Raw genomic sequence first — 25,802 nt, forward strand, 5'->3', positions numbered from 1 at the left:
CTGGAGCAGGTCTGTCCCTAGGAGCCAGAGTCCCCAGCAGCCAGAGCTGGGCCCTGAGTGTGGGATGCCCTGGGAGAGTGTGGGCAAAGAGCCCAGCAGGCAGCTGGAGGGCCAGTGCATGGTTGCTCGAGAGACAAAGCCTCCAGAGAAAGATGCCCACCGATGGCCAGGGAGTGGGCACCTCTGTGTCTGAGTGTGTCCAGCTGGCCATGCGTTCTGTGGACACTGAGGTAGGCCTGATGACCATGAGCAGCAGTGAGCAGGGGAAGCCCTGCAGCGCAGCATCCCCCGAGGGCAAGACCATGGCAGAGGCAGTGCTGCAGACCCGAGGGAAACTGCTAGCTGACAGAATGCCTGGGTGAGACAATACTGGAACTCAGCCCAGGCTAGGCTCCCAGCAACAGGGGGATGTGAAGCTGTAGGGCTGCCCTGAGGGCTGGTGTTCAGCCATGCAAGCAGGGCAGAGCACAGAGGCTTCCAGGACCCACGGTGCTGAACAAAGAACCACCAGCAGAGCAGGTAACAGGACCCAAGGAAGCACAGCTCATAGTGGCTGCGAGGCACTCTGAGCCCAGGGGGCTCAAGGAGATTGAATGCCTTTGGGCCCCGGGACCCAGGGATCTTAGGACTTGTGACCCAGAAAGGCAACCAACACTGTAAAGAAGCTGAATGAGAATGGAGCCATCAGCCAAAGCCGCACAGCTTCTGTTTGCTGGTGGTGAACAAATGTGTGGCTCCTTTCAGAGATGGCTTCCCGGTTCATGCTCCAGAGAGCTTTTTTGAAGAGGTCTACAGCGGCTCAGTCACCTTCACCCCGGGGCAAATTGCCTAGAGGTAGGCTATGGCTGGGAGGTGCTGCTGTAGCTGAGAGCGAGGTTTCAGAGATGCTTGTTTGAGCCGGGTTGTTGCATGTTAGTGATGTATGTTGCAACAAGTTTTGTTTGTGGGTCTCTTTGTATTTGGAGCTTTTTGCTTCAGATTCATTCTGACTTGGAGAGCTATACAAAGACTTCGGGCAGCTGGCGAGCCAGGCCCAGATCTTGAGCTTTCAGTGGAACGTTAAGACTGGTATCAGAACCGACTTTTTGAACTTTTCAGACTTAAGAAATGGGATGGACAGGAGTGGTTCAATTGCAATGGGACAGTTTGATTTCTCTCTCTCTCTCTCTCTCTCTCTCTCTCTCTCTCTCACACACACACACACACACACACACACACACACACACACACACACGGAACAGGAGGTACTTAATTCATCTGATTGTAGGCATGTGGGTAAAGTCATGCTGTCAGTCAGACCCTGGGAGGGAGCCTCTGGCATGGTGGGTAGGAAAAGGGGGTGGCGGTAGTATTTGGAGTTGGGGGGTCTGACACTTGACAGATTTTACAAGAGGCAGTAATAGTTCTTAAGAAATGTAAGTTCTCGGGGTGGGCTGCAGGTGGGCCTTGACAAAGTCAGATCTTACCTATTAGGATGAAAGAGCTGGTGTAGAGAGGACAGAATTTGTCAAGTTTCAGGGGGTGACAGTGGGGATGGGGGTGCAAGGGTTCCCTGTGGTGCATGAGGTGAGTCTAGGGCTGGGGTGGGGGGGCTGCAGCTCTAGCAGCCTCGGCAGCTCCGTTATTTCCCTTAGAGATGATGGAGTTGTTGGTCTGATGAGACCGGCAGTGAATAATCCCTATAGCTTTGGAGAGACGGGGGTGCTTTTAGCATGGCCATAATTTGACCTGAGTTGGTTATAGGTCCTCCTTTTGTTGTAAGTAGCCAGCACTCTTTCCAGATGGCAGCGTGGGACAGGAGGATATAAAAAGCATATTTGGAGCCGGGCGGTGGTGGCGCACGCCTTCAATCCCAGCACTCGGGAGGCAGAGCCAGGCGGATCTCTGTGAGTTCGAGGCCAGCCTGGGCTACCAAGTGAGCTCCAGGAAAGGCGCAAAGCTACACAGGGAAACCCTGTCTCAAAAAACAAACAAACAAACAAACAAAAACAAAAAAAAAGAAGCATATTTGGAGTCTGTGTAAACGTTTAGGGGTTGTCTTTGTGCCAATTGGAAGGCATGAGTGAGAGCTATAAGTTCAGCCTGTTGGTTAGTGGTGTGGGCAGGGAGGGCCTGTGCCTCAACCACCTCAGTATCTGACACTATGGCATAGCCTGCTTTTTTGGGGTCCCCTCACGCAAAAAGGTCGAAGTCGCTGGTAGGCAGCCATTTCGGTTGATTATCTAAGGGGTAATGGGGCCAGATCTGACTGCAAAGGAGAATAAGTTTAGAAGCCCTTAAGTCAGATGCGAAGTGTAGAGGTTTGAGGTTTTCTAAAAGGCATCCCAGAGGGGAGGTTGGACCTATGGTCCTGATAGCAATTCCCAACACGCCCCCGTGGTTGGGCATGGTCGCACATGCCCAGCGGGACCTAGTCACTTCTGCCTAGTCATTTCTGGGTCAAACGTCTTGTGTGACCCAGGACCCCATGGCTTTACGGGGTTGCATAAAGCACGCAACACAACCATGTGATCTACGCGCATGTGTGGAACAGCCACATGGGCCTGTGTGTGCAGGTGCGGCCCAGCCTTTGTAAGCCGTCGCCATGATTCTCCAGCCCACTTCACACATGTGTCTTTCTGCAGGCCTGTGCACATCTGTCCCTCTCCCTTATCTTAATAAAACTCTTGTGAGTGGGTTCTGTCATGTTTTGTGACTTTTCCTGGTAGGGTAAGAGCGCTGTAAAAACCAACGCCGACGAGGCGCAGTTCCCATGAACGAGGCAGGAAAAAACAAACAAACAAACAAACAAACAAAAAACCAAGATTCAAAGGCTTGGACTTTCCAGCCTCCCAGAAATTCGGAATTCCTGCATGAGAAGGCACACGCAGTCTAGTGAGTAGTCACACAAAGGGCAGAGGCCAAGGGACTCTGAGCCCCGAAAAGGCACATGGTTGCCTGGTACCAGGGTTGGCTGGCAGGGCCAAGAGGCGAGGAACCATGGTCAAGAGATAAAATGAAGCCTCACTCATGGCCAGGGGTGATTGTGGGCAAAGGGGGCCAACTGTAGCCTTGAAGGCTATGACTGGGGGTGCCTGCCTCCAAGAACGCCAGAGAGGTCCCGGATGGTCAACGCTCACTCCTATGGGTCCAGGGAAGGGTTTAAGCCGACCGGGAGAAGGGAACTCACCAATCATGATCGATTGATCGATCGGTAGTTGAAATGTGAGCCTGATACAGGTAGACTGGTTCCAGGGGTCCCAGTGGTGCCTCAGTCTGTCAGTGGGCAGGAGGAACCACTAGGAGAGCCTGCCGAGTCTCGAGGCACCAAATGTTGTAGTTTAGCGGAGGCGAAAAGGGAATACCATACAACGGAACTCACCTTGAGGGTTTATTGTAGGGGAAGGGAGAGAAGGGGGCACAGAGACCCGCCTCTGGGAGAAGCAGAGTTAAAGGTAAGAAGTGTGCTGGGTGGAGCTTGCTTTTAAAACGGGGGTGGGGGTGGGGTGGAGGGTGGAGGGTGTGTAGCACACAGGGACTACGGCTGTAGGACCCTGAACTGGCCAGTTTACCTGCCTGAATGCTAACACATGCACACAGGCGGTGCTCTGAATGGCTGGAGCTGAGGACCCTGAGCAGGCCAGCATGATGCCTGAATTGCTAGAAAGTGCATGCGTGCGGGGAGAGGTTGTAGTTGATGGCGTATTCTACCAGGTCCCAAGGGCAGTCCAGTGTAATGCCTGAATGCTAACCCCAGGGGTGGGTGGGGGATCAGATCCAAAGTCTTGATTTCAAGCAGAGTTGTCTGAGAGTGAAGGAGAGAGAAAGAGAAAGAGAAATAGGGGTCAGGCAGGGAGGACTGGACTCAGCTCCCTTTTGTAACATGGACTGAGTCCTTAAATCAATTGCCAGACAACTCTGGAGGCTTCTTCATTTGGCATTTTCATCCCAGAGCTGGATTCCAAATTGACTGCACTCAACCCAGAGCGGGGTGGTACATCTGAGCTCCGCAGCTTCCTGGGGTCTGCACTACCTGAGGAGAGAAAGAGAGGTGGGGTGGGGGCTTAAAGAAGGGCGTGATGGCGAACACCTTTAATCCCAGCAGAGGCAGGCGGATCTCTGTGAGTTTGAGGCTAGCCTGGTCTACGTATCGCGTTCCAGGTCAGTCAGGGCTACACAGTGAGAACCTGTGTCCAGAAAAGAATCTGGCAACGTATTTGGAAACTGACCAGAGTTGCTAAAACACAACAACAAACTGACAGATAGTATCCGTCTTGCTCATGCCGGCTGGCAGGTGAAGGCAGGGACGTGTCCCTGAGGTACAGGTCTCACCTGGGACCAATTTTCTCTCGCCAGAAAAACACAACACAGTGTCTCAGGTTCCAACTGGGACACCTCTAGAAGAGTCTGGGGACACTGTTCAGCAGCTCACGATGCACAGCCCAGCCCTCTCGGCTTGTCCCCAGATGTCAGCAGTGCCAAGGAGGGACAGGAGGAAGAAGCGTGCTGTCTGTGGGAGGGCGAGCGGGAGGGCTCTGCCTGGTTTATCTGGGGTGGAGGAGGGAGCTCTAACCCTTAGAAGACACAACTTTATCCCTTGCCACTTTCCAAGTTTCAAGTAGTAACTCTGTGACAATGGTAGGTCTTTAAAAATGTGTGAATGCATCAATGAAGCTCTTAATCTAATCTTTTTTTTTATTTTTATTTATTTATTTATTTATTTATTTATTTATTTATTTATATATATATTTTTGGTTTTTTGAGACAGGGTTTCTTGTGTAGCTTTCCTGGAACTCACTTGGTAGCCCAGGCTGGCCTTGAACTCACAGAGATCCGCCTGCCTCTGCCTCCCGAGTGCTCGATTAAAGGCGTGCGCCACCACCGCCTGGCACTTAATCTAATCTTACTACATGCCCTCTTTTCTATTTTAGTTTTTCTGTATCACATGCATGTGTGTCTGCATATTTGCATGTGTGGATGTGTGTTGTATGAATTTGCATGCATGCCTGCATGTGTGTACATGCATATGTCATTCCTGTGCATGTGTGTCTGTGTGTGCACATGTATAAGGTCCCGGGATGCTGTGAGGACTCATCCTCTGTCAACGATTCCACCTTATTTATTGAGGCAGGCTCTGTCAATCAAACCCAGAGCTAGCTGATATGGTTAGCTTTGCTAGCCGGCTTGCTCTGGGGATTCCATTGACTCAGCCTTCCAAGGTTGGAATCACAGGCGGGCTGCCACACCCATGCTGCATTTATGTGGGTTCTGGGGGGACTGAACTCTGCTGAACCATTTCCCTATGTCCCCCCACTCCACCCTGCCTCAGGATCCCAACTCTCAGGTATCTGTTCTTTCCCCCATCTTCCTGCTTGAGGAAGCTGCAATGTGCAGGCACCCCACTGGACGCGGGGCCACTTGTGCTAAAATCGACTAAAGAGGATAGTCCCGAAAGGTAAGAGTCAGAAAGAGTGGTGCCCCTACTTCCAGGGGACAGTTGACAGTGTCTACAGGTATTTTGATTGGGGACATGTGTGGTGCTGACACCAAGGCACCAATAGGGAGCAAAGCATTCCCTAGTTAAAAGGCAGGATAGGCTAGCTTTGGCGCTGCCATAAGATCCCTCCCGGAGAGCCCAGTTCTCACTCTGTCGCCTGTGTCTGGGTCTTTAGGTACCTGGGGCAAGGGAGATGAGTGGACTCCTGGAGTCCAGTTCTCCGTTCTTTTGGGGGGGACGGGCTCAGTAATTCCAAATTACTGCAGCAAGACCTTTGATTGGATTTGGGACGGGGCCACCCCCTTTCTTCAGGGCAGTCTTACTGGCACTTTCCACGGCTGTATTCTTTGCTCCAGGTCCGAGTCACTCTTTGGCAGTTCGAAACACAGTGAGGACAGCCACCCCTTGGCTTCTTCGGCTAGAAGATGCCAACACCAGCGGTCACCTCCTCCCACGTCACCCGTGGGATCAGCTGGATCCAGAATCACAGGCCTAAAGGAGAGTTAGAAGCTGAGAAAGGGCTGCTAGCTTTCAAGACCTCCGGCCTCAGCCTTGGGGCCTTTCCCTGTTTCCACCAATGACACAATGTATCCTGGCAGCCTAGGTCGAGCCATTTGAATCTACTTAAGAGTCCAAGCAACTTCCTGGAATTATTGTATCTGAAGACCAAAACCCTTCTGAAAGCTGTTATTTACCGCACACAGTAAACGGTAGTGGTGACCTCTTTCAAGAGCCTCCTCACCCAACTACAAGGTGTCGTCACACAGAACAGTGTTGCTAAGTAGGTCAGCATGGGGGAGGGGGCTGGGGGCTGGGGGTGTGCCTGCCCACAGTACCTGGTTTTAATGCTCCTGTTCTTCCTTTTGCTCTTTCATTTTCTTTCCCTTCCCCCGCTCACCGTCTTTTTTTCCTGTTCATGGTATTGAGTATTGAGGGTACACTCTGAGGACCCCCCCCTTATTTAAATAATTTTTTTTTAGACAAGATCTTGCAACGTAGATAAGGCTATCCTCTAATTCAAGGTCTTGTTACGTAGACAAGGCTATCCTCTAAGATAGCTTTAAGATCCTCCTGGCTGGGCGGTGGTGGCGCACGCCTTTAATCCAGATATTTGGGAGGCAGAGGCAGGTGGATCTCTGTGAGTTCGAGACTAACCTGGTCTACATAGTAAGTACTACAGGCTATGTAGAGGGACCCTGTCTCAAAAAACCTAAACATAGAGTAAAATAAAATATCTCTCAGCTTTCAGCCTCAAAAGGGCTGGAACTGTGGCAAGTTCTTCTAGTTCTGAAAGAGAAAACCAGATCTGACGAGACGTTAATAGTAGGGGGCTGGATAAAGGGTAGAAGGACTTGCTGCCAAGTCTGATGACCTGAGTTGGATCCTCTTGGGCCCATGTAGTGGGAGGAGAGAAGTGTCTCCTGAAAGTTGACCTCTGACTTGCTGTGGTGTGCACACACGGGCCTGGGAATGGCCATGCTGTTTCTCAGGGATATCCTGCCAACTCAGACCCCTCTCGGGCGGGCTAGCACACACATTTCCACTCGACAGGAGAAGGAAAGCTGTGTGGGCAGCCCCTGCCTGCCCCCTGCGTCTGCATCCCTCCTGGTTGGCCAGCCCCTCCCACTCCCGAAGTTAGGTTTTTCTCCCTGGCGTGTGTCCCTCATCCGGCAGCTTCTCCCTCAGCCTCACACTGGGAATGAACAAGACCCTGGGGAGAAGAATCCGGGTCACGGAAGAAATAGCACAGAAGGGAATTGGGTTAATTCAGAACAGGGCGGGAGGCCGGGACACAGGCACCTCTTCTTCCAGATCTGGGTCAGCAGGAATGACCTCATCGGCTCGTTTTCAAAGTTGTAGTTGACTGTCCAGAAGATGCAGAGCTGCTGGTAATTGATGACCAGGTCCAGGACGGTCCGGAAGCCTTCGGCAATGTCGAACTTGACCATGCCACTGCCTTGCTCCCAGGCGTACACGGTGAGAAGCTCCAGGGCATACTTTGGGGGCAGGGATGCTTTTGACCTCTTTTTCCTTTCGCACTGATGGGGAGAGTGGAGATGTCAGGTACCCTTCCTTGGTGAGGCAGAGGGACCCAGTGTGTCTCATGGACTGCTTGGGTGGCACAGCAGGGCGACAGGGGTATGAAGTAGAACCTGTAAGAGGGAGCTCCTGAGTCCTGGGTAGGCTTGCTAGACTCAGCAGCAGGCAGAGTGTCACACACAGCGTCTTGTGTTTGGACCACAACGTAACCACTGGCTGATGGGACCCTCTGTATGATAGTTATGGGCCCAGTACCATGGATTGCCATCTCAGAGGAAGATCGGGGGGGGGGGGGTGGTTGAGGGAGTCACATGACTTCCTGAAAACCAAACCATAGCTTCTCAGGCCACGAGGCATCCGCTCCCCGTGATGACTTCAGTCTCAGCCACAGCTTCCATCTTGCCTTCTAAGAGACAATATGGTATCCACACAGCTGGACTGGCAACCTGTGGCACACCACCTTAACTTCCATGCACGCTTCTCGGGAGAACTTGCCTGCCACTGAATTCTTTGGCCAGCAGGAGAACAAGCCCTTAGCTCTCAAGTTAGGAGGCTCTCTAGGCCTGACCCAAATATCAGTCGGAATGCAATCAGAAGACCCGTGGCTTAATGAGCCACAGCTTCCCTAAAGAGTCCCGGCACCTAGCACGGGAGGATTTGGGTGTTCAGGACATGTGGCAAAGCCCGTGTCCTAGCTTGCTGGTAAAAACAACAACCACATTGACCAGAGCAGGGACTGGCTGACCTGTTTGTACCAGTGCTTGATCAGGCGAATCAGACTCTTCAGTTTGGTGGGCCGGGGTTCAATGAAGTTGCGCTGTAGCTCTGTAAAACAGGGCGAAAACTCTCCTCCTCTGAAGTTCGATGATCTATACAGCTCAATGAGCTCCTTGTAGGCTTCGGGCCTGGGGGGGAAGCCAGAACGCAGTTGACCTAACACGGGAGCAAAACGTCCATTAGATCCTAATGTGTATGATAAGCAACAGAGTAAAAACAAAAAAATTGTTTTTGAGACAGGATTTCATGTAGCTTAAGTTGGCATTGAACTTATTATGTAGCCAAAGACGATCTTGAATTTATGATCCCCCTGCCTCCACCTCCCAAGTGCTGAGATTACAGATGTGTACCACCATGTCTAGTTTATGCAGTGCAGGGGGCTGAACCCAGGTCTTGGGCATGGTAGACAAACTCTCTACCAATGAATCTATATCCACAGACCTCAAAACTGTGGTTTTTTTTTTTTTTTTTAAAAAAAACCTTTATTATTTACTCATTTATTTGGTTTTTTGAGACAGGGTTTCTCTGTAGCCCTGGCTGTTGTAGATCTCACTCTGTAGACCAGGCTGGCCTCGAGCTCACAGAGATCGGCCTGCCTCTGCCTCCTGAGTGCTGAGTTTAAAGGTGTGTGTGTGTTACTGTAAAAATCACCTGTGCCTGCCAGACCACGAGGTCACTACTGTCTGCATCTTGGATACCCATCAGTAATTCAAATATGTATCCATGGCTCAAAGGGAACTCCCCGCAGAATGAAACTACATTTGTCAAAAAACATAGAATGGGTTCATTGGCTTAGGGAGGCTTTCTGCTCTTTCAGGGGACCCAAGTTTGGTCCCCAGCACTAGAGTCTGGTGGCTCACACCCTGTAATTCCAGCTCCAGGGGACCTGGTCCCCTCTTCTGGCCCCCACAGTCACTCACACTTACATGTGTGAACCATGTAAGTACGAAAGGAAATGAGATGAAAATTCAGCTCTTTGGTGGCTCTAGCCACATTTCAAACTCTCGGTGGATTCAGAACACAGGTCTAGATGTTTCTCACTGTTGGAGAGAAAGACTTCCCTGTCAGTTCTGAGCTCAGGCTTGCACACTGCTGTCACTGAGGTATCTTTAGTCCAACCCCCCTCCTTTTGGTTTTTCGAGACAGGGTTTCTCTGTGTAGCCCTGGCTGTCCTGGAACTCACTCTGTAGACCAGGCTGGCCTCGAACTCACAGATTTCCACCTGCCTCTGCCTCCCGAGTGCTGGAATTAAAGGTGTGTGCCACCACCACTCAGCTTGGTCAGTGTTTTATCACATCAACAAAAGACAAACTAGAGCAGCTGCCCTTTCAAAAGCAAACAGACAAACAAAAGTGGCCTGAACCCCATTCTATATACTCCTGTCTCTTTTTCTGAGAGAAATCAAAGCAGCTGGCAGCTGGTGTAACTAGAGTTTTCCTGCCTTGCCCACAGTCAGGACAAATCTCCATCACCCGCCAGTCCCACAGCCGCTCAGACCCAACCAAGTAAACACAGAGACTTTTATTGCTTACAAACTGTATGGCAGAGGCAGGCTTCTTGCTAACTGTTCTTATAGCTTAAATTAATCCATTTCTATAAATCTATACCTTGCCATGTGGCTCATGGCTTACCAGCATCTTCACATGCTGCTTGTCATGGCGGCGGCTGGCAGTGACTCCTTCTGCCTTCCTGTTCTTTATTTTCTCCTCTCTGTTAGTCCCGCCTATACTTCCTGCCTAGCCACTGGCCAATCAGTGTTTTATTTATTGACCAATCAGAGCAATTTGACATACAGACCATCCTACAGCAAGCTGGTTTTGTTTGCAGTGTGTGTGTGTGTGTGTGTGTGTGTGTGCCAAACCCAGGGTCTTGAGCATGCTAGGCAAGTACTCTGTCACTGACTGAGCCCCAGCCCCAGTCCCAAATAATTACCTTATGGTGGTAAATGGAATGAAGAGACTTGTAGATGCAAATGTTTTATCCCTGATTACACCTGGTCCCCAAGAACTACTCAGGTGGAAGATACTAGAATCTTCATAATTCTAATATAGGACACACACACACACATGTAGTAACTTGGCCTCTGTATGTGCATAAGTGAGTGTGTGTGTATGTGTGTGTGTGTGTGTGTGTGTGTGTGTGTGTGTGTGAGAGAGAGAGAGAGAGAGAGAGAGAGAGAGAGAGAGAGAGCATGAAACAGCCTAGAGTCAATCTGGGAAGTTGTTATTGATGCAGGAGGGCCAGCCCATTGTGAGTGGCACCATTTCCTTGACATGTGGTCCTGAATAAGAAAGTTGGCTAAGCATAAGCTTATGAGCGAGGCAGCAAGCAGCATTCCCCCATGGTTTCTGCTTTAAGTTCCTACCTTGAGTTTCTGCCCTGACTTCCCTCCATGATGGCCCTCCCTGATGGACTGAGATCTAGAAGTGTAAGCCACACAAACCCTTGCTTTCTCTGAGTTGCTGTGTGAATGTGGGCACATGTGCCTGGATGTGTCCACCCAGGAGAAGCCAGAGGAGGAAGCTGGGTGTCTTGCTGTATCATTCTTCACCTTATTCTGTCATGACAGGGTCTCTCACTGAACCTCATCCTTCACCTTATCCCATCAAAACAGGGTCCCCCACTGAACCTCGTCCTCACCTTATCCCGTCAAGACAGGGTCTCCCACTGAACCTTGTCCTCACCTTATCCCATCAAAACAGGGTCCCCCACTGAACCCCATCCTTCACCTTATCCCGTCAAGACAGGGTCTCTCACTGAACCTCGTCCTTCACCTTATCCCGTCAAGACAGGGTCTCTCACTGAACCTCGTCCTTCACCTTATCCCATCAAGACAGGGTCTCCCACTGAACCTCGTCCTCACCTTATCCCATCAAAACAGGGTCCCCCACTGAACCTCGTCCTTCACCTTATCCCATCAAAACAGGGTCCCCCACTGAACCTCGTCCTTCACCTTATCCCATCAAGACAGGGTCCCCCACTGAACCTCGTCCTTCACCTTATCCCATCATGACAGGGTCCCCCACTGAACCTCATCCTTCACCTTATCCCATCAAGACAGGGTCTCCCACTGAACCTATCTGATTCAGCTAGACCATCACTCTTTCTACCCCAACCCCTCTCCAGGCAGCACTGGGGTGACAGGTATGCCTGCAATAGAGCCTGGCCTTTTACCCAGGTGCTGAGGATAAAACTCAGGTCCCCATGACTGAATGGCAAATAATCTTATCATGGAGCCATCTCCTCAGCCTACTTCGAGGCTTTTCAATCATCTGTATTTCTGTATCTCTCACCTATAAATGGGATTGCTGAGGAGGAGTTTTCCACACCTAATTTCCTGTCTCTTATCTCACAAAGCGCCCCCCCAATTCTGTTCTTTAATTTCCTCCTCCACAGAGGAAATGAAGGGATGTTATCTGTGATATGTATATAACTATATGTGCCATCCTTGACACACCATGGAGAACAGAGCCAACAGCTCCTGGAGACTGCCTGGGGTGTTTACATGAGAATGGAATTGCATGTAGGTGTCTGGGGGCCTGGGCTAGAACTGGGAGACAATTACAGCCCATTACCCACCCCCACCCCCCGCCATTTTTCCTCACCTAGGGTCTGGGGCCTCTTACCTAGTGCATCATAGGCAGGCAGGACATCAAAGTCGACACTTTCGTTGAGACTCTTGGATTTCAAGGTAAAGCTTAGCACCCTGGGGAACTCCCACTTTGAAATCTCAAACTTCACTTCCAGCTCCTGCGTCTTCTGGAAATCTTCTAATTGCCTGTGGATCTCCCGGACTAACATCGAGCGCTCGTTTTGTTGGGAGTCATAGCTCTTCAGTGAGCTGAGGAACACAACGATGTCGGCATCCGATCCAGACTTCAGAGCTGTGCCTTTGGCAGTGGATCCTCCCTAGGGAAGAAAGAGAAGGTGAGGGAAGATGTTTCCCCTCACCCTTGTCTCCCTGGCTCCCAAGAGCTGGAACCATCGAAGGGCCAGCACTCACCTTGACGGTCTTCAGAACTTTGGTGCTTTGGCCCTGGAAGCAATTTTCTTTAAGGAATTTACAGATGGTGTCAACAGCTCTTTTGATCTGGTCCAAGAAATCTTTATCGGGCTGGAGGAAGTATTTGATGAACTTGTTCAGTAAGTGGCTTGGGGTGATGAAGAGTGATGTGGGCTGGAGAGGAGAGAACTTTGATGGGCTCTGCCCAGAAGCCACCACAAAACTCACCTCTGTCCTTCTGCCAACCTGCTCCCAACCATGGGCAGAGACCTTCCTGTCAGAGACCTTCCTGTCTTGCACAGATATACCCTAAGAATGTTCTTGAGATGTCAGGCAATACCTACCTCCCAACACACTCCCCTCACTGAGCAGAAACTTTCCTGGTTCCTCATGGGCTACTTGAGAGAGATCTAGATCTTTCTGAGGGGTTTGTGGTATGCAGACATGGGAGGTGCCCTGGGCCAGCATGAGAAGATCCTTAAGGACCTTCCAAGAGGCAGGTGCGAGGGTCAAAGTTGAACAAGGAGATGTGAGCTCAGGAGCAGAGTGGAGGGGGCTGGAGGGTGTTGGGGCAATGGCTCTGAAGATGGATGAAGGAGCCAGGACACATGGGCAGCCTCAAGAAGCTTGAAAAGGGAACGAGCCCTCAAGTTCCAGCTCCATGAGTCTGCGTTCGGATCGCCCACTGCTGTAACAATAAGATTCTAAATTTAGGGTACACGTTTCCTGGAGAGCATCGGCAGAGAGCGGCCCAGCCGCCTGGGGACAAGAGGCGGAGCTTAACTCTGCAGTCCAGCTGATCTCGGTGCCCCTCGATGTTGTGGCCTGGCATCCAGATGTGAGAAGCAGCATCCTCAATCCTTCCACTCAGATGGCATACAGGGTGGGCATGTGCACATGAGTGTACATGCGTCATGTGCATGTGTGTGTTTTGTATGCAAGTGTACGCATGGGAGTGCACACAAGGGCGCGCGAGGGTATATATGAATATATTTGAGAGTGTGAGTGTTCTGTTCGTGTGTGTGCATGTTCATGGTGTATGCACATGAGTGTGCATGCAGATGTGAGTGTATGCAGCTGTGAGTGCTCATGTGCTCTCACAAGTGTCAGCATTGTGCAGGCACCTGTGAGAGCGTGAGGCTCTGGGTGCAGAGACGAGTGTTCATAGGTGAGTGCGCATGTTTACACGTGAGTGTGTGTATGTATGTGCATAAGCCTGAAATGTTCATTCCTGCTTGTGTCTCGGTTCCTGGGCCTGGACGGAAGTAGCTGTTGAAAGTGGGATAATGTCGTGTCCGGAAGGACAGGCTAGTGAGACAGCAGCACAGGGATCAAAAGATGACTAGAGCCAGGTGGCGGTGGTGCACACCATTAATCCCAGCACATAGGAGGCAAAGCCAGGCAGATCTCTGTGAGTTCGAGGCCAGCCTGGTCTACAAAGTGAGATCCAGGACAGGCACCAAAACTACACAGAGAAATCCTGTCTTGTCTCCCCGCCCCCCCCAAAAAAAAGATGTCTAGAGAGACGGCTCATCGGGTTAAGTGCACTGTCTGTTCTGTCAGAGGGTCTAGGTTTGATTCCCAGCACCCAGGTGATGGCTCACACCGGGCTGTGATTCCAATCCTAGGAGACCTGACACCCTCTTCTGGCCTCTGTGGGTATTGCACACATATGACATAACATACGTTCGGGTAAATACTCATATACGTAAGATGAAAAATATTTTTAAAAGGTGGGGCAGGAGAGATATGAGAGCTGAACATAATCATGTACCTGTGTGTTGGAAAGGGGGAATCTATGGGTTGCTTGGGATGTCTGTCAGAACATGAAGATGGTATGTGTGTATGTGTGTGTCTTACATTTTGACAGCACTATGAACTTAAATTTACCTTTGACCATAGCCTGGTGTGCTGGGGGATGGTCTGTATGTCAAATCTGTTGCTCTGATTGTCAATAAATAAAACACTGATTGGTCAGTGGCTAGGCAGGAAGTATAGGCGGGACTAACAGAGGAGAAAAGAAAGAACAGGAAGGCAGAAGGACTCACTCCAGCCGCCGCCATGACAAGCAGCATGTGAAGATGCCGGTAAGCCATGAGCTGCATGGCAGGGTATAGATTTGTAGAAATGGATTAATTTAAGCTATAAGAACAGTTAGCAAGAAGCCTGCCATGGCCATACAGTTTGTAAGCAATATAAGTGTCTGTGTTTACTTGGTTGGTTCTGAGGGGCTGTGGGACTGGCGGGTAACAAAGATTTGTCCTGACTGTGGGCAAACTCTAGCTACACTGGTGGTTGTGGAGGTGAAGGCCTCTCAAGTGACTCTGGTGACGTGCAGCCACCATCATAGTGATGAGGCTGAGTGTGTGTGTGTGCTGATGTCACCCAGCCAATGATGGCAAGTGCCCGATTTCCTATCTATGAAGCTCGCACAGGGGTTATCCATCCCTTTTTGCAGCGTTAGATATTTGAAAACTAGGAGTTGGTGGGAAGAGACCATCCCTGCCTGACCTTAGGAAGCCAGGGAGGTGGACACAAGGAAGTAAAAGACCAGGCTGAGGTGAAAATGGAGCTTGGCGTTGGGGACTTGGGAGCAGTTGCCGAGTCCTTGGCATCTACCTGGGGAGTGACCCCATTCACAGACTCTGCATCCTTCTGCCCACCCCAGTTACTTAGATCTTAGCATCTGATACCTCTGCAGATGGGATGTGGCCTCTGCCTCCCACACTTTGGATATAAGCTTGCCCCTCATCTGTGGACGTGGGGTTCGACTGACACATTTGTCCCACTTCAAAGGCCAACAAGGCGGCCTTTGAACAGACTCAGCTGGTCTCACTTGGGGATGTGCTTGATGCCCTTGGCCGAGAGGTAGATTGCGTCTGCGTCACTGCTGGTCCTGCCCCCATGGGTTGGACTTCAGGGTCTGCTTGAGTGTCACAGACATGAGTTCTGTATACTTCTAGGAGGCTCGGCTCCTTGTCTCTGTCCCCCCACCCCTACCTCCTCCCCTCCTCCTGATTTCACACTTGCAGAAATGAATTTATCTCTTTTCTCCAGGAACCTGCTTTCTCTATTTCCCCCTTTCCTACCTCATAGTCATCTTTGTGGCCCTTAGGAGTTGGTTGAGTTGTGTCCCCCTAAAATATATTGGGGTTTGGACCTGTAGTACCCATGACCACAGCCTAATAGGAAGTGGGGCTGTTTGAGAAGCCATTGAGTTAGGAGGGGGGTCACTAGGGTGGACCCCAACTCAATATGACTATTGTTCTTAGAGGAGTGGGGTCCCCAGACAGACCCACATCAAGGAAAAAGCACAAAGGCAGGGTAGACATGTGACAATGGAGGGTGATGATGTCACAAACCAAGTCAGGTATCAGTGCTGTCCCTGGGAGAGCCCACCCCTCCCCCATCCCTTGTCTTTGAACCTCCAGCATCCAGAACAGCGGGGAAATAAATTTCTGTTGCTTTAAGCCACACTGAGTGAGTGACCATGTTACAGTAGTTGGGCATAGGCAGCCAAGACACACTCTCTGAGATCAGGGTCAGGAGGACACTCCCTCCATCGTGGAAACCCTCTTACCAGAACATTCCAATGCGGTGCAGGTGACACATTATTCAGGCTGGGAGAGTACAGCCAGGCCTGAGCCGCCTCTGTCAGCATCTGCCAGGACCCATCGTCTTTGCCCACGTTATTGGTTGGATCAGTTGGATCCAAGATGACCGGTCTAGGAATTTTATCAGAATTTAAAAGAAATCAGGGCTGGGCTTAGTAACATACATCTTTAATGCCAATATTGGGAGGCAGAAGCAGGAGGAACTCTGAGTTCAAGTCCAGCCTGGTCTACATAGTGAGTTCCAGGCCAGCCAGGGCCGTACAGTAAGACCCTGTCTCCCTGCCCTCCCCCAAAAAAGCAGGACATGGGAAGATAGCTTGGTGACTAAGAGTTGCTTAGTCTTAAGGACCAGAGTTCGGGACCCATGTAACAACATGGGTGTCCTGAACAGGACTTCAACCCCAGCTCTGAAATGGGTAGAGGTGGCAGGATGTCTGGGCCTTGCTAGCTTCCAGCCTAGTTGAGAAAGCTGGAGCCCAGATTGGAGAAGAGAGTCCCTGCCTCAGAGGAATAGATGGGAGACACCTATCTCCTCTTCTGGCCTCTATGTGCAAAGAGATGCACACCCACACAGATGCGTGTGCTCGTCCGCACTCACACAGACTCACACATTTTAATAAAAAAGAAGTCAGGCTGGGGAATGGGTCAGTGCCTGCCTCACAAACAGGCCCTGAGTTGGGCACCCCCAAGACTCATAGAAAAACCAGATGCTGATGTGTCTGTAATCCCAGTCCTGAGGAGACAGAGGCTGGGTCCTGGGGCTCACTGGCCGGCCAGTCTAGCCTACTGGTGAACATTAGTGAGAGACTAAAAATGAGGCAGAAGGGCTGGAGAGACCCCTCAGAGGTTAAGATCACTGGCTGCTCTTGCAGAGGACCTGAGTTCAAGTCCCAACGCCCACGTAGTGGCTCACAGCCATCTTTATAGTCCCAGGTCTGACACCCTCTCCTGGCCTTCCTAGGCATTGCATGCATGTGGTTCACAGACATACACGTGGGAAAACATCTATACACATAAAATAAATCTTCAAAAAACAAAGCAGAGAATGAGACACCTGATGTCTCATTCTGGCTTGCACATTGCATCTGTGCACATGCATGTGTATGCGCACACTCACAGAAGGGGGAAGCAGATGAGGGCTCTGTGGTACCCAGTCACACTAACTCCTCATCCTCCTCTTCTGAGAAATTAGATCTCACTGTTGTTCGCTGTGAATTCCTTCCCCTTCCCCCAGCCCCTTCCTCCAGGCTTTGGGGGACAAAGCCTGACCATGGTTTGGAGCACGGAACGCACTGACTGAATCTCCTTTGCAGATAGACACTCGGGTCCTCCCCCCAACCCCAGCTGTCTGCAAACAGCAAGGGCTCAGAACTCGCTTTCAGTGGGGGCTCTGGCGTACAGCTGGAGAAAGCTGGGTACCTTTGGGACCTGAGCTGGCATAGAAGGGTGTTGCGGACCGTCTCATCCTCAAAATTGTAGTTGTCTATCCAGTAGACGCACAGCTGTGACGACTGCCCGATGAGTCCCAGCACGGTCCTTGCACCTTCTGCTACGTCGAAGTTTTCCCCTTGGCGGCTCTGTTCCCAGGCATACACAGTGAGCAGCTCCAGTGCATACAACAACCGCAGAGACAGGGAAGTCATCCACTTCTCCTCGCACTGTGAGAGAAGACAAGGCCGTCAGGAAGCCGGAGCCTGTGCCGGCAAGTCAAGGTGTCGGTACCATCAGATACTGATGACGGTGTGGAAGGAACACCTGGAACACTCACACTGCTCTCAGGGGTGTGAGTGTGTGCGAGTACGTGACTGTGTGACACGGTGTGCGAGCGTGGCTGTGTGTGTATATGCGTATATGTGCTATGTGTGTGTGTGTGCATGTGCACGAGTGTGTGTAGATGGGTGAGTGTGAGCACATGTGATTGTGTATGTGAGTGTGGGGGCATGTGGGTGTGTCAGTGTGAATGTGCATGTGTGTGAGTGAGTGCCGAAGTGTGTGTGGTTGTATCAGTGTGAGCGTGTGTTTGTGAGTGTGAAGGTGTGTGTGTCAGTGTGTGAATGTGTAAGTGTATACATGTATGTGAGTGTGAGCTGTGTTCGTGAATGTGTGTGTGTGAGTAAGCCAGAGGTCAAGGTCACATATCTCCCTCAGTCACTCTATACCTTATTTTTTTGGAACAGGGCCCCCTCGCTGAACCTGGGGCTCACTGATTGGCTGCAGCGTCTGGCCAGCAGGCCAGGGGATCGGCCTGTGTCTGCCTCCTGAACATGGAGTTACAGCCACAGGCTGCCACTCCTGGCTTTACATGGGCTGTGGGGAATCTTCCATGCTTGCACAGCATGTACTTCCCTCACTGAGCCTTTTCTCCAGCCCCGGGACACTGGTTTTGAAAAATCCACTTGGCACTCTTCATTAAAGCTAAATAAACACTCTCCACTATATTTCACATAGAGTCCACTTATGCAAATATAGACATGTATATACATGCTGTCTGGGGCTGTGTCTGAGACCCCAGCAATTCTACTGCATATTTACCCAAGAAAAATGAGTGCTTAAGTTCACAAAAGACATGTCAGAGGACACCCACAGTTACCCAATTCACAGAGGCTACAACCTGGGAATGACCCAAGCAAGGACCCACCAGCAGCAGAGAGGAAAATGGGTATGTTACTACAACGGAATAGTACAAGGGAATGAAGAACTATTGCTATGTAATGATGTGGCTGGATTTCTCGAACGTGGAGTGAAATGAGGGAGATACCACCTGTGTGCTATATGGCCCATTGACAGTGTTCGAAATTAAAGGGAGGGCTGACAAGAGGGCTCAGTGAGGAGAGGTGCCTGCCACAAAACCTGTTGAACTGAGTTCGATCCCCCGGACCCACATGGTGGAAGGAGAAAACTCACTCCTGTACGTTGTCCTCTGACTGCCACAGCCACACATGCACTACATCACATTCACATACACATGCACACACACACTCTTGTATACATGTGCATGAGCACTCATGCACACACACGTGTGTATCCATGTCACATTCTTTTAAATAAGATTCATTAGTGGTGATGGTTATTGGAATTAAAAAATTAATGTATTCATAAAGTTTTATTGCTTATATATATGGGTGTTGTGTTTGCACGTTTGTCTGTACCATGTGCATGCCTGGTGTCTACGGTGGCCAAAGGAGTGCACTGGATCCCCTAGGACTGAAGTGACGGATGGTTGTGAGCTGCCATGTGGGTGCTGGGAATCGAATCCAGGTCCTCTAGAATAGTAGACAGTGCTCTTAACCATGAAGCCATCTCTCCAACTCCTTAATATTTTTAATTATGTGTGTGTGGGTGTAGGTAGAGGTGTTAGATCCCCCTGGAGTTAGAGTTAAAGCTGATTGTGGGATGCCTGATGTGAGTGCTGGGAATCGAACTTCGGGTCCTCTGGAAAAGCAATATGTGCTCTTAACCACCGAGCCATCTCATCAGCCTCAGGATATTTTTTAAGGGTCATGCTTGAACTCTAGATCCTCTTGCCTCCACTTCTTGAGTGCTGGGGCCACAGTGGTGCAACCACCATGCCCCTGAGTTGAGAAAATGCTCTATTTTGGTTTGTGGCTGAAGAGGAGATCAAATTAGATTGAAGTATGTTGTTAATATTGTTGGAGTTTGCTTACTGGGAATGATCTCAAAAGGTCATACAGTGGAGTGGAGTGCCACGTGGCTGTGGTCCCAGCGCTTGGGAGCCAGAGGCAGCCTGTGAATTTGAGACCAGCCTGGTTTATGTAGTGAGTTCCAGGCCAGCCTGAGACCCTCTTTAAAACAAGGCAACGGCGTAAATTACCTGGTGATACCAGTGCTTGACCAACAGGATCAGATCCTTCACTCTCCTGGGATATTTCTTGAAGAACTGCTGCTGTAGCGTGGTAAAGCAGACTGCGAACTCACCGGGCACTGCTCGTACTCGATCCATGGATCTTTTGAGATCCCGATAGACCTGGGAGCTGGGATTCTGACCGAAGCCTGATGGGAGAGAGCCGCGAGAAGCTCGGCCGTGATGGTGGTGTAAGTCAGCTGGAGTCGGGGAGACTGTCTATTGCCTGATCTGCAGGAAGGCAGCTGGCTCTTCCAGAAAGCTAACAGTGGGGTGACTCTCCCTGGTAGGTAGAGTAAAGGTTAACAGGAAGCCTGACGTGAAGGCAGGACGGGGTGGACCCAAGACAGGATCAGCAGAGCCACACAGCATGATGACACATGAGAAATAGATGCCCCAGATGAAGACCGAAGGCAAGTGTCTGCCCAACTGTCCTTCTTACAGAGACTCAGAGACGCCTCGAGGTGGCAGGAGCAGGGAAGCGTGGAGGTGCACTGAACCAACTATTTTCCATTCTTGGCCTGCTGAGCTCTGCCATTCATATTTAGGTACCCAGCCTTGGGCACGCGCCCTTGCCATTTATTCAGGGCTGACCTGTAGACCAGGCACAGTTGAAGTCCTTTATGCAATGATGTCACATCGTGAAAGTCTTATAAGCCTCTTATGGGGCGCAGCTACCTCAGTTATCCAAGAGGAAAACACCCTGAAGTTAAATAAGCTGGAGCCAGTTTTGGGTTAAAGGTCCTGGGCAAAGAAACCACAGCAACAGCAGGCAGCCTACCTGACCTGGTAGAGACAGGTAGACCAGGTTAGTTGGGATTTTATATAGTAAAGGCAGTGATTTATGAATCCCCCTATAGGGTCTTATTTTCTCAGAAAGCAACATTTATTGCTTCCTTGTAATTAAAAAAAAAAAAAGTCCTAATTTGGAAGATTCAGCTCTACTGCCACCTGGTGGTAGGATCTGGGCACTACATGTGAAGACCCTTGGCTGGGCACCTTCCTTAACTGGTCAAGGCAGCAGAGGGTGGACTAGTCACAACATCTCTCCCTCACCACCGACCACTCTTTTGAGGCAGGCGCACCACTACAACCAAACAAACCTGGAAGGTTGTTGCTCTGACCTGAGAGCTGGTGGGGTGAAAAAGGGACCCATGGGGTCATGTGTCAGTTACTTTTCTGGTCGCTGGGATGGACAGAAGCAACCCAGGCAGGAAGGCTTTCATTCGGCCCTCTGTTTGAGGGTATAGCCATCGTGGTGGGGAAGACATGGCTGCATGCTTCCTTCTTGGACCAGGAAATAAACAGAGACTGGAAGTGGGGCTGGAGGCAGGGTGGGTTTACTGCCCTCTGGGCTCACTTCCCAACCTACCCACTTGCTGTAGCAAGGCTCCCTCTTCCATGGGCTCCACACCCTCCCAAATCAGTGCCACCAGCTGGGGACCAAGTGTTCAAAGACATTGCATCTTCAAACCCTAACAGATGAGAAGGACCCATGGGCAGCACCTTGCATTGTTCTCTGATCCAGGCCACCTTCCCGGAACCTGCTGTCATGTGGGTGTGTACATCTCCATCTCATCAGAAAATGGTCAGGTGGTAGCTATTCAAGGTCCCAGTAACCCAGAAGTTCCTCAGAATTGTGGACAATGTAGGCACCCTAGCTTCCAGCTCAGAGGTCCTCAGCTGTTTGACTAGTTGGGTCCACCATTCACAGCATGGCCACTCTCCGTTCCTGTCCTGTTTTCCCATCCACCCTACATCCATCCATTTCTCCATCTGTCTATACATCCTCATCTCTATCCATCTATACATATATCCACACATCCACCCATTTTTCCATCTGTCCACCCATCCATCCATCCATCCATCCATCCATCCATCCATCCATCCATCCATTTATCCCCCATCCACCCATGTACCCATCCATACATCCAGTGAGCACTCAGCCACCCACTTTCATCCACCTGTTCGCTTTCTTTTCCTGCTGCTTATCCATCCACCCATGCACCCACTGACCTATAAAAATCTCCACTTTAGATCCAAGAGTCTAAAACATCTTATCCAAAGTAGATGAGATGTGAATGAAGTTCTAGATAGAGTGTGCCCAGGGTAGGAGGCTCTTCTCTCTTGGAGACTGTGGTAACGAGCCCCAGAGGCTCGTATGTTTGCATGCTTAGTCGTGTCCCCCCCCCCCCCATGAATTGTTTGGGAAGGATTAGGAGGTGTGTCCTTGTTGGAAGAGGTGTGCTGTTGGAGGTGGGCTTTGAGGTTTCAAAAGCCCATGCCAAGCCCAGTGACTCTGCCTGCTGCCTGCAGATCAGGATGTAAAGCCCTCAGCTACTGCTCCAGTGCCATGCCTGTCTGCTTCCCACCATGATGATAAGGGACTCACCCTCTAAGACTGTAAGCCAGCCCCCAATTCAGTGCTTCCTTTCGTAAGAGTTGCCTTGGTTACGGTGTCCCTTTACAGCAACGGAACGGTGACTAAGACGGGTTTACAAGCCTCATTTTGGAAACTGTCTGGCACGGCCTCATCCTGAAGGACTCAAGCAGCTCCCCAGTACTCCTAGAAAGTTTGGACTCCCCCACCCCACCCCACCCCCCACCCCCCATAGCACTCACACAGGGGATCAAAGGCTGGAAGCAACTGCAAGAGTATCCTCTGCCCTTGTGTGGACAGTCGAATGACAAGGATGCCCCTAGAGTTTGCTGGCTTGTATTTCTCGTGGGTTTTTAGCCGTTGTTCAATCAAGTTGAGGAGTTCACTTTGGTTTTCCTTCTGTTCCTGAAACGTATGAAACTGATCCACGAAGAGCACAAGGGTACCATCAGAGCAGCCTCTTAGGACTGTTTCCCGGCCATAGGAGCCACCCTGCAGGGGATGAAGTGGCAGGTAGTGAGGTCTGCACTTTCCTGTCGCTCCAGGCAGTGATATTCCTCAAGTGAAATCCCCGAATGTCACCACCATTTTAAAATCAGGTTGCCGGCGCCCATTTGTGTCCAAGCTCGTGTTTTGTACACTAGCTCCAATCTGGAGGCAACTCAAAACTGCAATGAGAGGCACACAGCGGAGTACTATACAAGAACGAAAACGGTTGCATGAACAAAACTCTCCCAAAACGTGGAGTCAAAAAAAAAAAAACGGCCACCCAACAAAGCACGCTTAGGCACGTAACCATTCCCTCTCATTTACTGAGCACCGAGGCTGAGAACACTGTGTGCGACAGTGTATCACAACACTCTGAAGTGGGGTCCAGGCGGACCTCATTCTGCAGACCCAGACACTGTGGCACAGAGAGATGAAGCAGCCTGCCAGGCAGAAGCTGACACCAGGCTGCAGCTTGGGCCCCTGCACGGTCTGTCCGCAGAGGGAGAAAAGCCTTGGGAAGTGCAGTCCCCAGGGCTTGGTGTGGAGCCCTGCTCAGCATCACCATGGTGGGAACATGGGGGGGGGGGCGGGGAGGAACAGCCCTGGCCCCAAACCTGGGTCTCCTCACCTTAGCTACCCTCACCACAGGGCTCTCTCTGCTCAGCAGGAAGTCGGAGATGGCATCCACGTCCTGGTCTATCAGCTTCAGGCATTCTTCGTTGGGTTTGAGGTTTGCTTGGATAAACTCTTCCAGCTTGTCCGCTGGCACCGAGGTTAAGTCAGACGGCTCTGCAGAGGATGACCCCCCAGATGGCCCTGCAGATGACCCCCCAGATGGCCCTGCAGATGACCCCCCAGCCAGCCAGTTTCCCATAGTTGCTGGCTGGCCTTGGGAAGGCTGTAAATGGCAAAGGCTGTGTAGCTCAAGTTCTGGGGATTCTGCCCTGCCGGGGGAGCTGGTCCTGGATAGAGGAAGTCGAGTCCAAAGCTGCTGCCCTGCCCCCCATCACAGCCTCGCCTAGCAAATCGGAAATCGAAACCCAAGTGCAAGAGAGAGTCACTGCCCAGCAGCTGGCAGGGGAGCTTCCTGCTGGCCAGCCACTCCCGGGACACCCCGAGTTAAACCTAAAGCCTCCAGAGCCTGGGGGTGGGGGTGGGGGAACACCTCCGTGTGTGTGTGTGTGTGTGTGTGTGTGTGTGTGTGTGTGTGTGTGTGTCCCCTCCAGTGCAGGACTGACTTCTTGGTGTCTCTATCTCCTCCATCTGTAGATCAGAGGAGCCTGTCTCAAAAATAACAAAACCTTTGGTTGAGTGCTCACTAAACGCTAAGCTAATTGGGTTTTTATAGAGGGTGGAGGAGGCCGTGCATTGAGAATGGCCCTTTCCTCCTGTTTCCAGTGCCAGGCTGAGCAGTAGAGAAAGAGCCCAGAGAGGGGAACTGACTTGCTCAAAGACACACAGCAAGGCAGGTGCCCTGGTAAGATGTAGGCTTTGGGTGAACACAGGGCCCTGAAGGGTCAGAGTAGCTTACACACACACACACACACACACACACACACACACACACACACACACACACGCACGCACGCACGCACGCACGCATGCACACACACTAAGTAAATACTTAAAAATTAAATTAAAAACAAGGAAATTTTGCCAATTCAATTGTTTTGTGTTAGTTTTGAGACAGAGCCTTGCTATCTAGCCCAAACTGGCAATCCCCCTGCCTCAGCCTCTCATAAACTATTATTTATAGATCTTCCTTCAAGGTAGGATGGGACATGGCATTTAGCTAGCCTATGTCACAGATGGTTTCCTGGGAAGCTCGCTGGAGTGTGTGTGTGTGTGTGTGTGTGTGTGTGTGTGTGTGTGTGTGTGTGTGTGTACAGTGACTTTGTACTTGCAAGTCCCCTCAGAGTCCAACTGAGTGCCTGGACCATCATGACAAAATATCGGCTCCCGCACAGAAACCCTGAAAGCAGAAGGACTCTAAGTGAGGCCAAGGACAGAAAATGACTGCAGGGAACACCAGCAGCTCCCAGGGACCCTGCCTCCGTCTCCTGACTGCTAGAGTTGCGTTTGTACACCACCTCACCCAGCCCTAGCTCTGCCCTGCTCCTCTCCCCCCTCCCGGCCCCCCTCCCCTCTCCCCGGACCTTCTCCCCAGGGCTATGGCCTGAGTCAAGCTCAATGGCTTTATTCTGCCACCACCATGGTGGCTGCTCTTGGAGATGGAAGGGCTTAGGTCAGCAAGGCCTCTCCGTTGCCTGGATGGCCATGACCTCACTCCTCACTCACTCCAGCTCACAGTCGCCCCAGTTCCGGAGCCATTTTGACAAGAGGGCCCAGAGTCTGTGTGGTAGGGGCAGGGGCTGGGATACCAGACCAGTATCCCATCTGGTGCTGGGTTCCATGGGAAAATTAGGTCTCTGCCGGTCACCTTTGTCTAGAGCAGTGGTTCCCAAACTGTGGGTCTCGACCCCTCTGGGATCGAACAACCCTTTCACAGGGGTCTCCTAAGATTATCGGATAGCACATATTTCGAATGGTCTTAGGAACTGAGACAGCGCTCTTCTGTTGGTCTCCAGGCAGGTCGCCCACGTACGTACCGAGTACCCGGATCTGTATTAAAGGGGTGAAGCGTTAAGAAGGTTGAGAGCAATTGGTCTAGCGTTCTGAGAACGATGTGACCCGCGGCCCGCGGCCGGCCATCATGAGACACAGTTTGGGGTCTGGTGAGGTGGAGTTGGGACTAACCCTGTGGAATCTTGGTGTTGCCTGGAGCCAAGAGCAGGTAACACAAGTAGGTGGTGGCAGAGAGGGGGCCTGGGGACCCTTCATCTCTCACGCAGGCTGGTCACTGTGGGCTAAGCCGAGGAGGAGGGAATGGAATGCAAGGATGAAAAGTGCTGGGAAGGTGCTGTCCTTCTGGCTGTTCTGCCCCCCAGCAGTGGTCCAGCGAGAGCCGGGCTGTCTGAGCCACCCCCAGTGGGGGATGGGCAAGTGCAGACTCCTTCCTCTGTTTCTCTTCTGTGGAAGCATCACTACCGCGTCCACCCCTCGGTGGTCCCTCTGGAGGACTCGGCTGTGGCCACACTGCCCCCCCAGCGTCTGCCACTTGCTTCCTGTGTGTAGGGCTGGGACAGCCACAGGATCTGTCT

The 25,802-nt window shown here is 51.2% G+C and overlaps 1 protein-coding gene across 2 annotated transcripts; it reads right to left on the reverse strand.

Moving 5' to 3' along the window:
- Positions 1-3,357: 3,357 nt before the first annotated feature.
- Oas2 (2'-5'-oligoadenylate synthetase 2) lies at positions 3,358-24,756 on the reverse strand. Of its 2 annotated transcripts, XM_028878768.2 has the most exons (11): positions 23,270-24,216; positions 22,395-22,644; positions 19,743-19,921; positions 17,330-17,568; positions 15,877-16,021; positions 12,297-12,470; positions 11,920-12,202; positions 8,262-8,449; positions 7,277-7,515; positions 5,800-5,968; positions 3,358-4,012 (listed from the first exon to the last, which is right to left on the reverse strand). In XM_028878768.2, the coding sequence occupies exons 1-11, from the start codon at positions 23,513-23,515 to the stop codon at positions 3,956-3,958; spliced, it is 2,169 nt and encodes a 722-aa protein (XP_028734601.1). In that variant the 5' UTR covers positions 23,516-24,216; the 3' UTR covers positions 3,358-3,955. The 2 variants fall into 2 exon arrangements, with proteins under 2 accessions (XP_028734601.1, XP_037054560.1); XM_037198665.1 differs by lacking the exons at positions 3,358-4,012; positions 5,800-5,968; positions 7,277-7,515 and adding an exon at positions 7,522-7,629 and having other exon boundaries at positions 23,270-24,756.
- Positions 24,757-25,802: the final 1,046 nt, after the last annotated feature.

The sequence above is a fragment of the Peromyscus leucopus genome, chromosome 23, assembly GCF_004664715.2.
Source record: "Peromyscus leucopus breed LL Stock chromosome 23, UCI_PerLeu_2.1, whole genome shotgun sequence".
Taxonomy (NCBI): domain Eukaryota; kingdom Metazoa; phylum Chordata; class Mammalia; order Rodentia; family Cricetidae; genus Peromyscus; species Peromyscus leucopus.

Excerpts from the sequence above, each read along its gene's own strand:
- Oas2 (XM_028878768.2), bottom strand. The coding sequence starts at position 23,515 with ATGGGAAACTGGCTGGCTGGGGGGTCATCTGCAGGGCCATCTGGGGGG. Across the intron at positions 8,450-11,919 it reads GCCTGCCTATGATGCACTAG|GTCAACTGCGTTCTGGCTTC; the intron begins GTAAGAGGCCCC and ends CTCCCGTGTTAG. Across the intron at positions 5,969-7,276 it reads ACCCAGATCTGGAAGAAGAG|GCCTGTGATTCTGGATCCAG; the intron begins GTGCCTGTGTCC and ends ACTCTCCTTTAG.